The sequence below is a fragment of the Mytilus trossulus genome, chromosome 7 (assembly GCF_036588685.1).
Source record: "Mytilus trossulus isolate FHL-02 chromosome 7, PNRI_Mtr1.1.1.hap1, whole genome shotgun sequence".
Classification (NCBI taxonomy): Eukaryota; Metazoa; Mollusca; class Bivalvia; order Mytilida; family Mytilidae; genus Mytilus; species Mytilus trossulus.
The window spans coordinates 42,267,470-42,284,535 of record NC_086379.1 but is presented as its reverse complement, the minus strand read 5'-3'; the positions used below and the strand labels follow the sequence as shown (position 1 = coordinate 42,284,535).

Here is a 17,066-nt window from a genome sequence, read left to right as displayed (position 1 = left end):
TGATCAAAGTTTTATGACTTCAACCCCTGGTCTTCTTTGTAGATTGAACCTGAACAAGCACTGGCAGCATTTGAAAGTATGCTTGAACGAGAAGAACTAGAGACATGGAAACATCATATGTCCAGGCAGATAGATCTACCGAAAGAACATTTCAAGTAAGTTCTTACATTTTTCTTAGGTTGACAATGATTTTTAGATGGCTTTGTATTGAGATTAGATGGCAACTGTCTGCGAAAGACAGAAAGCTATATTCCACCTTTAATCAACAAGAACTTATCTAACTATGTATCCTCATTCACCCACATTGTAATAATATGTTGTTGTGCTTCACTTGTCTGATTTCCATTTATTTCTAAGTTCTCTCAAATGGATCCTTCCTTGAGTTCATAAGGGAGAGCAATGATTTGCTTTGCAGTAATTGTCCTCCACATATTATGGGGGACATAGAAATTATAGAGCACCCATCCCACAGATCGTGTGCCTGTTCTGCTCTCAAGCCTTCATAAGAATAAAACATGATCAACAAGAGGGACAGTGGAACTATGTTTATCTTGTACATGTATCAAAATGGTACCACAGGACATTTAATGTAAGAAAGCAATGCTTCTTTGGAATTCAAAATATCTGTGTTTATTAAGATAAAGCTGCTACAAATAATAAAATGCTTAGTTCAAGTTAGTAAATAGATTTGGGATTTTCTAATATCAAATGATAAGTTTCTATTAAACAGCCATTTTCCTTGATTAAAAAAAATAACAAATAAACAAACTGACAAGGCCTTGTGCAACAATTTCTCTTGGTGATCATTTATGGAATTTGATTTATCTCCCTTTAATCTCTTAAATTTGAGCTCCAAATGGTTTTGTGAGTGATCTAAAATGAATTTTCATTAGAACCATAACATGAAAGGAACATAATGTTTGTTTTGTGGAACTTTTTAAATTGATATTGAATGTTATAACCATGTCTTAGCATTATAAAGACAAATTAACAGAGATTTTTTATTACTAGAAATTATAATGCTTTTTCAATAAGCTTTGTATTTCAGGAAATAATTAAAAATAATCAGGACATTGGATAAAGGTCAATTTAACCATTATACGAAATATTTCTTTTGATATGGTCTTTAAATTAGTCTAGATAGAGACAGAAAAAAAATATGACATCCTTATACAAGGAAAAAATGTCAAAATTTTGTCTAAATGAAACTAAGAAAGGCCTATTTTGACTTGTCATTTTTCGTACATCCCTCTAAGATTATGTGATTGGATTGGTTGGGTTAAATTTACTTCTTGAATTTGCATGATGTAGGATATTTTAGGTCATTCATGCCACAATTTCAATATTTTTTTCAGAGAATATGCTCTGATGATGTTTTATATACCTTCTGCCTCTTTCAAGAATTTTGATTTAAACTTTGTGGTCATGAGGTTGTATATCAGAAACCCATTTCTGTTAAAAAGCATTTTGTTTGCATGGATACAAATTTTGAGTTTTGAAAATATAACAAAATAAGGTCATATAACAATCCTTTCTTGTATTAATAAGTTGATTTTATGTCGGAGTCATTTTATGCCAAATTCTCAAGCAAGTTTCTCATACTGTGGATTCATTTATTTACATGGATACCAAATTTGATAAATTGCAGAAAAATTGTATTTTCATGGAAAGTTAATTTTTGGTTTTGGCAAAGTCTGCATTCATTACTTTAGTAAGATAGTAATTCCTTGAACATTTAAATTCATGTTTATATTTATCCAACGAATATTAATGAAATCCACAGTAGCTTGTTTTTATTAGGCAATATTTAGAATTTCAAGACATCAATTCCTTGACTTTTTTTGTTTTAAAAACAATAAACTTCAAATGAATATTCTTCTGGTACAAATGTATCAACAAAATTATGGAAAACATCTTATGATTAAGTATTGTTTGAATATGGATAAAGAAGATGGAGGGTATTTACCCATAAGACAACAACATCATTAAGGACATAGAGTTCAACGTACTATCTTCATTGATAAACAAAAGTCCATACCTGATGTCAAGCCCTAAATCATTCTTGGTCTAGACAAAGAGAATTAAAAAAGGAAAAAAGTGTAGTATTTGACAAATATTTTCCTTGTATTTCATATAAAAATTACAAAAGAACAATCAATTTGTTTTGTTAATTGGATAAAAATCATGAAACAAACATGTTTTACCAAAATAAATTATATGAAAGTTGTTATCAATAGTTTGGCGTGTAAGCCATTTGATTTGGGACTTTCTGTTATATTTTTCTCAAAATTTGGTATATTTTGTTATTTTACTTTTCATTCTTGAAATACAATTCTTTAATTATTTGTAGTTTTTTTTCCCGCTTTCTGTTTTCACTTCCTTTTCTATGGCTGCAATTATCTAGAATTCAAAGTGCAAAACCTTGGCATTTTACTGAGGACTAAATTTAAATTTCTAAAGATTTGATTTTTACCGATTCATTTGAAGGTGTACAGGTATTCATACCTTGGGGCATTTGATGACTAAATGACTGTAGATGTCAGATAATTTTCTTTAGATCAATCAAGTGTGATTTATTATTGCACATTTTTCATATTTCATAATCTTAAAAAAATTCATAATGGTAAAATTTTATGTAGGCTTTATTGAATTATTAAAGTATACACATGAATTGCTTCCCATAGATGAGAAATTTAAATTTGTCAAAATTAACTTTAAACCCATATTTCTGTAAATTATTACCTTTAATGATGTGTGTGTTTAAAAGATACGGTGGGCATTAAATGAGGCTGGAGAACTGTATAATGTGATCAGACTTTAGCTCAGAATGAAAACATACTTTTTACATAGACTGTTTATTTTGACTGCATGGTATATGGTATAAATCGGAGAAATGAAATGTTGAATTTGTTGAATTTCGCAATCAGATCAATTGTGTTAATTATTTTTTTTAGGGGCAGATTTTGAGGATGATTTGGAACTTAGCTCCAGTTTTCCCAGAGACCCTTTAGTATTACGAGTCTAAAGTTATTCATCCTGATTTTATCTGAAATGATTTTTCTAATAATTCACTATAAAATGAGGTAAATGTTAATGAAAATCCCACTCAATAACAGATTTATTCAAATAGACAGCTGGACGTGGTAATTGAAAGAAAAGTTCACTGATTTTAAAAATTGGGGACATAAAAAGTAATTTTTAGAAAAAAATTGAGGGACTTTTTTAAAAATTGTAGGTTTGAAGTGTTTTTTTTTTTTTTTTTAGAATAATGTCTTATTAAATAGTATCATTATGTTACAAAGGTCTCTTTCACCATCCCCCTTCCAAAAAAACTAAAACCCTCTTTTAATTTTGTTTTCTTTCATTTATTAAAATGATTCTGTCTCTATCACAATATATCTAGAAGTCTGTTCATTGGTTTGTCTATTATCCAGTGAAAGTTTGAGGTTTTGTATAAGCTTGAAATTTGGTCCAATGAAGGTTTTGTGTTTTTTTTTGTTGTTCTTATATTTGAGATCTAGAAGTCGATTGGTTAATGGATTGAATTTTGCATTATGTAAGTTTTTATGTTGGCTGCTTAGGAATACAGAAGTTTGCATTGACAAAAATATGATAGATTTATACTTTTATGTATGAAATTAGATTTATTGGTAAGCTCAGATGCAATAATATTTATTGTTCAGCTAGGGCATTATTCCATTATATTAGTAACCGTCTTATGGTATAGTGCAAAATATTAAAAAGTATGACTTTTTTACATTTATGTTTGAATTTGAAATTAGATATTTTGGCAAGCTGATGCAATATGATTTATTGTTCAGGGCAGTTATCCATTATATTAGTGCCATAACCTTTGATATAGTGGAAAATAGTTTATTACTATTTAGAAATATTGCTGCGGGGCAGTATTCCATGTTAGGCTGAACTAACTACTGTATACTATTATGTTGAAAACTATGTTTTTTATGAAAAAGAAAATAAAGAAAATATGAGAAAAAGTAGTTATACTTTCTAAACAGAGATAAAATTGAGAATAGAAATGGGGAATTTGTCAAAGAGACAACGTCTTGACCACAGAGCAGACAACAGCTGAAGGTCACCAATGGGTCTTCAATGCAGGGAGAAACTCCTGCACCCAGAGGAGTCCTTTAGCTGGCCCCGAAACAAATATGTATACTAGTTCAGTGATAATAGAGAATTTAGATTTCTCCTTTTTGACATTGCTTTAAGAAATTTTGGCAGCAAAAATTTCATGTAAATCAAACAAAATCTTCTTTATATATCTATTAGATAAAATAATTGAACTATCGTAAACAAGTTGAGATAAATATTATCATTGATGTAACACATTTGTGGTATTATCTGTATAATAATTTGCACATCATAAGTTTAGTATTTTCACCTTCTGTGAATATTCAGCATTATTCATGCGATACCAATTATTGTGGATTTTGTCAGCAACTTTAATCCATGAATTTAAATGTTGATTGGAGTGTAAATTTTCTATAGGCTTGTGCTTCAAATTCAAATGTCCACAAAAACGCAATTTTCCCTAAATTTTTTTTTTTGATTGGTACTGGCGAAAATGAATGCTTCACCTTATATTCTTCCTTTCTACATATAAACCTATATCAGATGTCTAATGAAAATAAGAAGATGTGGTATGAGTTCCAGTGAGACAACTCTTCACAATACACCAAATGACATGAAATTTAACAACTACATCATGTACATGGGTCACTGTATAGCCTTAAACAAGAGCAAAACCCATGCTGCATAATCAGCTATAAAAGGTAGCGAAATGGTAAATGTAAAACAGTTTAAATGGAAAAACTAATTGCCTGTTTTATGTTCAAAATAATGAATCAATAAGAAATATGATATATAGCAACAAACAACAACCACTGAATTACAGGCACCTGACTTAGGACAGACACTTACAGAATGTGGAAAATATTAAACTTATTTGAAGGTACCAAAACCAGGGACAGTGGTGTAAACTAATTTGAAGGTACCAACCCTCCAGTAACCAGGGACAGTGGTGAAAACTAATTTGAAGGTGCCAACCCTCCAGTAACCAGGGACAGTGGTGTAAACTAATTTGAAGGTGCCAACCCTCCAGTAACCAGGGACAGTGGTGTAAACTAATTTGAAGGTGCCAACCCTCCAGTAACCAGGGACAGTGGTGTAAACTAATGTGAAGGTACCAACCCTCCAGTAACCAGGGACAGTGGTGTAAACTAATTTGAAGGTGCCAACCGCCAGTTACCAGGGACAGTGGTGTCCCCGTATTTGAAGGTGCCAACCCTCCAGTAACCAGGGACAGCGGTGTAAACTAATTTGTAGGTGCCAACCCTCCAGTAACCAGGGACAGTGGTGTAAACTAATTTGAAGGTACCAACCCTCCAGTAACCAGGGACAGTGGTGTAAACTAATTTGAAGGTGCCAACTCTCCAGTAACCAGGGACAGTGGTGTAAACTAATTTGAAGGTGCCAACTCTCCAGTAACCAGGGACAGTGGTGTAAACTAATTTGAAGGTGCCAACCCTCCAGTAACCAGGGACAGCGGTGTAAACTAATTTGTAGGTGCCAACTCTCCAGTAACCAGGGACAGTGGTGTAAACTAATTTGAAGGTGCCAACCCTCCAGTAACCAGGGACAGCGGTGTAAACTAATTTGAAGGTGCCAACTCTCCAGTAACCAGGGACAGTGGTGTAAACTAATTTGAAGGTGCCAACCCTCCAGTAACCAGGGACAGTGGTGTAAACTAATTTGAAGGTGCCAACCCTCCAGTAACCAGGGACAGTGGTGTAAACTAATTTGAAGGTGCCAACTCTCCAGTAACCAGGGACAGTGGTGTAAACTAATTTGAAGGTACCAACCCTCCAGTAACCAGGGACAGTGGTGTCCCCGTATTTGAAGGTGCCAACCCTCCAGTAACCAGGGACAGCGGTGTAAACTAATTTGTAGGTGCCAACCCTCCAGTAACCAGGGACAGCGGTGTAAACTAATTTGAAGGTACCAACCCTCCAGTAACCAGGGACAGTGGTGTACATACAACATAAGAACACACTTTAAATTTCATTGTTTGTACACATGTACCTATACATCTGTACCTGCATTTATTATATTAAGGTGATATCTAACACTACAGGGAGATAACTCTGTAAAAAACAGCTGAACTTTTTATTCAGGTTGTTTTGACTATTGTTTAGCATGCTAAGGAAATATTAAGCTTTTCAATGATCAAAATTAGTGTTTGTCAATGAAATTTTTCTGATAAAGTGGTTGGTTCATATTTTAAAACATTTTTATATTTTTGTCAAAAGGTCAAAGTAAACATTTTGTCAAAATGTTATGAAAATTAAACGGAACCAAATTAATATTAGTCAAGGTGTTATATGACTGTTATTTTAAATCTTTAAACCTTTCCCTTTTCTTGATGATATGATAAAAAAAAAGGAACACTGAAAGAACAAACAATAAAAATGCAAACAGGAAACCTACCCATTTATATAAACAGTAATAGTGTTGACTGATGCTTCCTAAACTTTATCTAGTAATTTATTATGAATAAAAAGAACGACAGGTATATGATGCAGCCACCTAACAACTAATAGAGTGTGAATATGTTTACAGACAGCATATATGCATTGGACAAATTACTTTTCTTCTGTGATGGTCCAGGCGCGTATCCAGAGGGAGGGTTCCAGGGGTTCAAATGGTCAAACCCCCCTTTTTTTGGACGATCAATGCATTTGAATGGGGACATTTAGTTGGAACCCCCCTTTGTCCTGGATTAGGAACCCCCCCCTTTTTAAAATGGCTGGATCTGCCCCTGTGTTCTATGCCAAAACATTATCGTTCAGTATTCTCCATGATCAAAATAGGTCAGCTCTATTTCCTCCCTCATAACAAATCAAATAAAATAGATATATCATAAATATGATTTTTAGCTCACCTGGCCCAAAGGGCCAAGTGAGCTTTTCTCATCACTTGGCGTCCGTCGTCCGGCGTTAACTTTTACAAAAATCTTCTTCTCTGAAACTACTGGGCCAAATTATTTGAAACTTGGCCACAATCATCATTGGGGTATCTAGTTTAAAAATTGTGTCCGGTGACCCGGCCAACCAACCAAGATGGCTGCCATGGCTAAAAATAGAACATAGGGGTAAAATACAGTTTTTGGCTAATAACTCAAAAACCAAAGCATTTAGAGCAAATCTGATCGAAGCAAAATTGTTGATTAGATCAAGATCTATCTGCCCTGGAATTTTCAGATGAATTGGATCATCGGTTGTTAGGTTGCTGCCCCTGAATTAGTAATTTTGAGGAAATTTTTCTATTTTTTTGTTATTATCTTGAATATTATTACAGATAGAGATAAACTGTAAACAGCAACAATGTACAGCAAAGTAAGAACTTAAAATAAGTCAACATGACCAAAATAGTCAATTGACCCCCTAAGGAGTTATTGCCCTTCATAGTCAATTTTTAACAATTTTCACAAAATTTGTAGATTTTCACTAACATTTTCCACAGAAACTTCTGTTATAGATAGAGATAATTGTAAGCAGCAAAAATGTTTAGTAAAGTAAGATCTACAAACACATCACCATCACTAAAACACAATTTTGTCATGAATCCATCTGTGTACAATGTTTGATATTAACATAGACCAAGGTGAGCAACACAGGCTCTTTAGAGCCTCTAGTTGAAGTATGCGATATATTTAGTTAGTATATTATGTATGAAAGTAACAGAAAAATATGTAAAGAAAATGCTACAAGGTTGAAGCTAAAAATCTGTTAATAATGCATGAATCATTTGCCACTGGACATAAAGCGAACCATAATCAATCTATCAATCTTGAATAATCTTACATTCCAGCCCTTTATTTTGAATAATCTTAAATTCCAGCCCTTTATTTTGAAAGAAAGTTGATTCTACCAATTTTTCATTATTTCATCTTTGTTTTTACAAAACAAGAAAAATACACTATAAAAACTTTCCTCTTCTAGACCCTCTGTTATCAGTACTCTAATCCGTTTGCATGTTCATTGCACAGTAGTAATTTATGGAATTAAATGTAATTACGTTTGATGCAGTAAGATACCAGTCAGTGGCTCCCGATAACTTAATTACCACCATTTTAACAAGCATTTTTACAGGTTGTACCTGATTTCCGTCAGACCAAGAAATTATAAAATTGAAAGAGAAGTCAGTCTGTCTGTCTTATTTACCTTTTAATATTATTGAACTTTGAAGTAATTTCTGCTTTGTTGGAAAGTTGGCTTGAAAATGTGTTTTGTAAAAAGAAATGTAATGGTATGAATTTAAACCCTGCATCATTTTGATATTATTGAACTTTGAGGCAATTTCTGTTTTGTTGGAAAGTTGGCTTGAGAATGTGTTTTGTAAAAAGCAATGTAATGGTATGAAATTATACCCTGTTTTGATATTATATTGAACTTTGAGGTAATTTGTACTTTGTTGGAAATTTGGCTTGAAAATGTGTTTTGTAAAAAGCAATGTAATGGTATGAATTTATACCCTGTTTTGATATTATTGAACTTTGAGGTAATTTGTACTTTGTTGGAAATTTGGCTTGAAAATGTGTTTTGTAAAAAGCAATGTAATGGTATGAATTTATACCCTGTTTTGATATTATTGAACTTTGAGGTAATTTGTACTTTGTTGGAAATTTGGCTTGAAAATGTGTTTTGTAAAAAGCAATGTAATATATGGTATGAATTTACCCTATTTTGATATTATTGAACTTTGAGGCAATTTGTGTTTTGTTGGAAAGTTGGCTTGAAATTGTGTTATTTTTATTCTGAAATGAAAAGATATTGTTTTTAACAGGTTTGAGTAATTGGTGTTTTAGCACCTCAACTTGAGTAAAGCTGGCTACCAACATGCTAGAGCTGGATTCATCAAATAGAAACATTATAGATACTCATAGATCTGATTTTGTATTTCAATATCAATCCTGAATCTGATTTGAGGATGATTATACTTGTACTGTTATTTCCTGGTAATTTCAATTGTCTAATTAGGACAATTTTTAGAAGGCCTATATACACATAATTTTTTTTATAATTTTGCACTTATAAAAATTTAGGTTACCAAATGTCATCTTCTAATTTAAGGTTTGGTGTACTTTTATTTAAAATTAAAGATTAACTCCTGAACCTAAGCGTGTCATCAACTCAGATTAAGATTAAGATATCTTAATTAATAAGTTTCATCCGGAAATAAAAATTAACTACTTGATAGATGAGATTTAATTAACTTTTAATAAAAAAAAAATCCTGTTGCTGTTGTGTAGGAGGGGAAGGGGAATTCCCCAATAATAAAATTGAGAATGGAAACGGGAATGTGTCAAAGAGACAACAACCCAACCATTGAGCAGACAACAGCAGAAGTCCACAAATGGGTCTTCACTGCAGCGGAAACTCTTTTGAAAGTCCTCTCTGTTAATTCAGGAATAATAAGTAGTCTAATTATTTGAGGAAGTATTGTACATATATATATATTTATATATAGGTGTCCCATATGTGTTATAATGATTATACATGTATTCATGTCACTGTCATTTATTGCACAAAAACCTTACAAGGCTTTCATGTTAGATTAAAACTTAATATTCATAAGAGGAACAACAATGACATTCAAAAGACAGTTTGATTTGTAATTAGACTAATTTTATAGAGAACTGTCTCGGTGAGCTCATTAAAATGGTGATTGTGACGACAATAATTTGACATTCTTGGCTATTATGGTGTTACATGCAAGTTTAGTATGCATAAATAATGAATATTATATCGACAAAGTACAATGAGAGTTATTTTATCAAATTGTAGAATCTTAGGTTGTATAAGAAGCATGAATATTTTATAATTTTCCCGTTTATTATATAAAATCAGAAATTGAAGCCGTCATTTTAGTACCAATAAATTGGTAAGAGATATATCAAGTTTATATTATTCCAAACTTGGCCTAGATATTGACCATGGGGGACATTGCATTAAGGGATATCAGTAATCCTTTTCAGAATTTTTATTTATGGTCAGTTATCTAGGAAGATAGAAGTTAATGAAAGATTTAACCAATGTACAATATATTGATAAATCCTATTTTGCATCCATTGAATAACTTATACATTGGCATAGCACAATGTCATGCATTTACTTAGACACATATGACATCTTTATACAAAATCCATTGGATGTATGCTGATTGACACTTTAGTCTGGGAGAACATAATTCATGAATAACATTACCAGGTATATATAGTTGGCTTTGAACTATAGCTTTTGAAGACCTGTTAGTGACCTCCTGTTGTCTGTTCTATGGTCAGGTTGTTGTCTCTTTGACACATTCCCCATTCCCATTCTCAATCTTATTTGGTAACTGCTAGAACTCTTAATATGCAAATTATTTGTTTTTATGTTAGTGGTTTTGTTGTGCATAATTATGGTCAATTTGAGTTAATATCAATAAGTAGATGTAGTATGAGTGCCAATGAGACAACTCTTCATCCAAGTAACAATATATTAAAAAAAAAATAACAATTATAGGTCAACAGCAAGATAGTTGAGTATAGCGTAGCACAATACTACTAAAGTATGTAGTATATCTCTCATTCTAGAAGAAGATCATTTAAGTCTGAAACCTTTTTACTTAGGACACACTGTAGGAACTTGTATTTGCTGAAAATGGATTTTTTATTTTATTACAATTTAGCTTCAACTGTATAGGGCTTGTCTGGCTATTTATGTTTATATAATTTCATTTGGCTACAGTTAGGTGAGCAGGTAATGAAGTATACTCCTGGGAGCCTCTAGTTGTAGTTTGTTACAGATTTGTCATTATTTATCAGATTAAAAGACGAGTGAACACATCTGTTGGGATCTGTAAGATCACTGACTTAAGTATATTTTCAAAAGTATTATTTTGTACCATCGGTAATGATTATACCAAAAAATCAAAAAAAATCAAACCTGTGCTAACCAATGATATAGATAAATATGAAAGTTAAATGGTTTTTTTTCCATGGAGTTTTATCATTTATTACCACACCTTTTTAATTATTTACTTTGACATATGATTTTTATGAAATATGATTTCCTTCAGATTGAAATCTCTGAATTGTAAGAAATCGCAATTGACTTGAAATAATAATTGTCGTATTTCGTATTTTCCTGAAAGTGATTTTCGTCATTCTTTGCACTGTTGATGCTCTGATCAAATAGCTTGCCATTGAAATACCCTGGTACAAATTGTCTCTCAAAAACTAATTTAGCCTTTTTCGATTGTCAAAAAATGACTATAGGGTTATTAAATGACAAAATGAATGACGCCCGCCTTGTATCGAAAAAAGATCCTATTCTTTATTTGTATTGTTGGTAATATTGTATGGTTATACAATATTAGTGAATATTAAAATCGTGAAATTATTGAATGAAATAGATTTTCTTTGGCTTAAAGTATTTAAATCCACCTTACGACTGATCTCTCTAACGACTTTGGTCATAAGATTCATTGAGAATATTTTTGACAATCGATGAAGTTTTAATTTTAGAGATAAGATTTCGGCAGTCATGGTTGACATCTTATTTTTGTTGACCCGATTACAAAGCTTTGTAATACTTAACCTTGCTTTTTTGTATGGGATATTTTTACCACTAGAGATGTTCATATGAAAATTGTATAATTTTACAAATTTTGCAGTTTTTATTTGCAAGTATTAATTATAGTTTCTTGATGTCAAAGATTTTTTTTAGCTTTAGTTCATATTGCCTAATAGAGAAAGAAAGGCAGGAAAGGTGGGAAAAATAAAAAAAAAGTGAATAATAATTCTTAAAGAACAAATAAAAAAAAAAAAAAAAAAAAAAAAACTTCAAACTTTAGTGAAATACTAGACAAAGCCTTTTTTTTTGCTTTTAATTGTGTGCACCTATAATAAGGACTATTCGATTGAGAGTCCTGTTAAACATGACTTTTGCCCCTATCGTATTATCTAAGATCTCTATATCCATTACAAAATTTTGTTCTATTGAAGGTCCTCACATAAAAGGCTAATTATAAGTCTGATGTACTTTTAAGGGTCTTGAATTCCATTGAACCATGGTGTTTGTAAGTCTGTTGTTTAAGGATAATCTTAAGCCAAGTCTTTTACATATACTATGGATTTTTTATTAAATGTTGTTTACTGGTTTTTGTGGCTTTTGTGGGTAGAGGTGAACCACAAGTTTAAATTTCCTAAAAGTTGTATATTATACACTTTTGTGATACCAAAAATACAAATACTGTAAATTCATGAATTATTGCGTGCATTTATTATTGTGATTTTGGTATTTTATAATAAAATGTGATTTGAATTTTTGCGATATTCATAGCATCCTGTGTGGTGCATAATGCATATACAAAATTTCAAAATGCGAGCTTTAATTATTGTGATGATAACTGAATTTTCAGTATCCGCGAAAAGACAATTTTGTCTTAATCCATAAAAGTTGGTACCCAGGAATATAAATGAGTTAATAGTAGCCATAAGTTAACAAATATATAATATTATTTAGTCTGTTCTAATATCCAAGGGTATAACTTTTAAGGTTTTAGGTGCCCAGGGGTTCTCATACCCTAAGTTTCTTTTTGAATCCCCTTTATTACACTTTTGCTGTTAAAAATCTTTTTCTTATTTAGGTATATTCTTATCCATCAATATTAGTCTTGTACTATTATTCAGAGTCCCCCCTATTTAAAGCAAACACAAGTCTTCTGTATTATTTATAGGGGTGTCTAATGCTTTATAGTCAATTGTACTTCATAACATGCATAAGTATAACTTGTTCATAAAGTATGGTCCTCAAAATGTCTTAGGCTTTTATTGTCCGTTAAATTATATTAGGATTACTTAATGTTTATAAAAGTATTGTCCTGTTGTATAAGGATTTTATAGTCTGTTGTAATACATAAGTATAAATTGTTCATAAAGTATGGTCCTATGTCTAAAGTTTTTATTGTCGGTTGTATTACGTAAGAATAACTTGTTTATAAAAGTATTGTTTCGGTGGTTATACCTACATGGCATCTGAAGCGCCACTTGATGAAAAGTGGTCTCTTTTACAGGTTATCAGTCACTTAATTATCGGTAATCTATCATACTTACTATGACATTTCACATGCATACCGTCATTGAAAAGAACATTTTATTATAAGTATTTAAATAATTGAATTGTAGACTAAAGATTTAGAGAGTTAGTGATCAAGCTTATCGTAATCGTGTTCCTACGATCCTTTCTAGATCTGTCTGATTACCCAGTCAAAAGTACTTCTTAATTAGTTTGTCCATATGCCCCTCTACTAATCATCTGTGGTGCCAGTGATATTAAATCCAATTTTAAGTAAAAAAATGAAAAATTATCAGTCTCTATTTATGATATGTTTGTTATGAATAGTATTTACATGTTTTTATAAAAAAAGAATACATGTCAGTTTTGTGTATTGAAGACAGTAGTTTAGTAATCAGCTATCTGCAGATGAAGTGATTTTGTTCTTTTGATCTCTATCAGTGTCTTGTATTAAAGGAACAAATATCAAATACACCACAATGTCTAGAAGGCTGATTTTGTAAATGCTTAGTGATCTGATAGCTTTTGGATACTAGAGCCAGATTGTCTAGGCTCAATAAATTTTGTTAAACAAGTCTGTACTACACTATAGATCAAACTTCATAAGACAATTATTTCATATCTGTCAGGTTAATAACCCCCTGTTATTTTTCTTTAAATTACACATCAGTTAATTCCTTGCAGAACTAAGGCAATAAATTCCTTATATTCCATTTTTCAGCCAGCTGATGATGTTTATTTCGTTAGAATCAGGCCAACCTTAAAATTTGAAATTTTACTGCAGTAACCAAGGAAAAGTATTCTGTATGTCAATTTCAACAAAACTAAAGGAAATGAATTCCTAAATATATTTCATTTAAAAAATCTTTAATACCAACCTTAAATTTTTATATTTTGTTAACATGTGAAGGAATCAACTATACTTATATTGTATGTCATTTTTCACAAACTTAATAAAGGAAATAAATTCCTTATTGTTCCATTTTCTGTCAGTTTACATTAATTTCAAGAATTATGCCATTAACCTCAAGTTAAAAAGTATGTTTTTTCCACAACTTTATTTTATGGATTTATTGGAAAGATGGTTTTCTACCAATCAATTTATTAATACAGCTATAATTAAAGCTATGTAAAATTCCTTATAATTTCACTTTCAGTCAGATTTTGTTTATTTAAAAAAATTATGTCAACCGTAAAATTTGAAATTTCACTACCGATGAAAAATATACTGTATGTTTTTTTCTGTAATATCTCGACCTTATTGGTAAAATGGGTTTGACGAAACCAGTACAATTCAAAATGATTTAAGGCAATTAGTTCCTTTTAGTCCATTTTTATATAGGTATAGGATTTTATTTATTTGAAAAATTGTGCCAACCGTAAAATTTTAACTTTCACTAGCAAGGGAAAATATATATAGCAGTTTCTTTTTATTGATTTATCGGAAAGATGGTTATTCTAAGATGAATGGATCTTTGATTACCGACTCAGCAGTTTGTTTAATTTCCATTCTTACGAAAATTATTGGCCAATTTCCTTAGCGACATTATAATAGCATTTTATCAGTTAACTACAGACTATACTTTATTATACAAGGCAGTTCATATCAGTTAGGACTTAATCTATCAAGAAACAAATTCCCAATTTTGATTTTAATTTTTGACATGCAAATAAAATGTCTTTATCAGTAATGTTGCATGTTATTGCAACCCTCTTGACAGACCAGCTCCTTATCTAATGCATACTAAAGAAATATTGACATTTTCTAATCGTTTGTTATGCAATGTTAGATTGACAGACATTAATGAAATGTACAACTTGGGGTTGAAATGGATTGCAATTTACATTATAAGGAAATAATGTTGTCAACACGAAGTCAAAACATTTGCCTTTAAGATTGTAATGTACTTGAAGATTGTTCTGTTTGTCTGGCTAAAAGTCATGTAAGTTTTCCTTGGTACTTTTGGTTTCAGTATACAAGAGTCCTTGTGACTTATTTGTGTTGAAGTGAAATATTGCATACTGGTTAGTAAGCAACAAAAGTTCACATGAATTAAACATCTATGTTTCTTTTCATTTTCCTAGCTAGCCCTAAGAAAAAGAAAAGGGACACAGCTCCCTTTGTCCTTTCTGTGTCCTTCTTCCCTTTTTATGCACCCTCTGTTCTTATATCCCTGCCTTATACATTTTTGTTTCCTGGTCTTATAAGTATATCTTTATTATAACTGTCAGCAATTGAGGTTGTGAGTTCGACCCTCTCATTGGCAGGTGTAAATAAACTGCAATCTTAATACGGGTAAACTAAGGAAAGCCAGGTTTTCTGCCCAAGATTGTGATTCTTATAGGGCATTCCAGCTTCCAACACCAATTGAATGTGGCTGCCACAATATAACATAAAGTGCTATATGTGGTGTTCACCAACAATCAATCATACTGTGAAATACAAGATTGTTTTGTTTGATTGATTTCATATGATTTACATCTGAGAAGTAAGTTTTTTTTTACTGTGTGCTCCTGTTTCCTGATCAGGGACCTCAGTGGTCAAGTGGTGTAAATAGTTACTACTGTATATAATCATCAGCCAATCAAAATTGATATTGTGAGCTCTAACCCCACTCCTGCAGGTGCACCCAACTTCAATCTTAATTGACAAGGATTGTCAGAAGGTTGGTGGTTTTCTAAGGGCACTTCGGCTCTCTCAATTAATAAAAAATGGCCACCACATAATAGCCTAAAAGGGGTGCTTTAAAGTGGTGTTTTTAAAATTAAACACAGAAATCAAATGTTTCCTCATGAAAACAAGGGAAGATTGAATAAAGTTAAAATAACATCAAGAAAATGTTTTCATCATTTAAAATGGCAAACATTTTCAAATGCAAAAGAACCTAAGTAATGTGTAAGATCCACTTCATTTGAATTCTAGCTAGTGGATTATAACAATGTCTCGTTAGCAATTACACCACATTTTCTTATTTTTATATTTAATCCATTAAATAATTGACATGTAAATAATTACTACCTTAAAGAAATCTGTAGTAATGAATATAGAATTCTGCAAAACGTATGATATAATGGCAGTGCATTGTGAAGATAAACGAACATCTGGTAACTAGCTCCTCCTCTGTATATTTGTTTGCTTGACAGATAAATGGCGAGGAACTGTCACAAAATGGTGTAACTTGTAATTACATGATATTAATTCTTTTGTAATGAAAGTGTAGGTAATGCATGGAATGAAATATAACAAACCGTTGCAAAATACATTTACGATGAGATACTGAGTGATAATCACAGTCATTGCTATGTTTGGCAATCGTGTATATTAGTCAGATACTGGAACAAGGTCAAACAATGTCAGATTTCGCCTTTTGGAAAAAAACAAATAAAGAAATTTTGGTGTATAGATTTTGCTTTGAAATATAACATAATAGTGATTTTTTTTTAAACATTGAAAACATTGTCTTGTTTGAAAAATATTATCCTTTAGTGACATAGCTCAAGTATTTATTAGGCTTTGGATATTCAATGTACTAAAAAAGTCTGCTGGTTTTCTTGTTTGAATTGTTTCACAATTTTTATGTCTGTACCAGAGGTGGATTTGGGAGAGGAAGGAGGTCCTTCATATGTTTCTTTATATCATGGTTAATGAATATAACTTTCACTTGTCCCATATTTCCTCCCACTCCTCATATTGCCTTGTTGGTGAACCCCTGTTGTTCAGAATCATGAATCCACATTTAAGGGCCATTCATGGCTGACTATATGAACCATATGGATTTTACTCATTGTGGAAGGCTGTACAATGGACTATAATCATTGAGACCCTGGTTTATTGTTGTCTCTTTGGCAACCATTTATATAAGCCATTTCAAATAAAGGCAACAGTAGTATACCGCTGTTCAAAACTCATAAATCCATGGACAAAAA

General features: G+C 31.6%; 1 protein-coding gene across 1 annotated transcript in view; it reads left to right on the top strand.

Moving 5' to 3' along the window:
• The window catches only part of LOC134725097 (uncharacterized), a 122,107-nt gene that overhangs the window by 29,684 nt on the left and 75,357 nt on the right, over positions 1–17,066 (top strand). Inside the window, exon 25 of the mRNA XM_063588627.1 lies at positions 43–155. Coding sequence (XP_063444697.1) covers positions 43–155 — 113 coding nt within the window. The remainder of the gene's footprint in view (positions 1–42; positions 156–17,066) is intronic.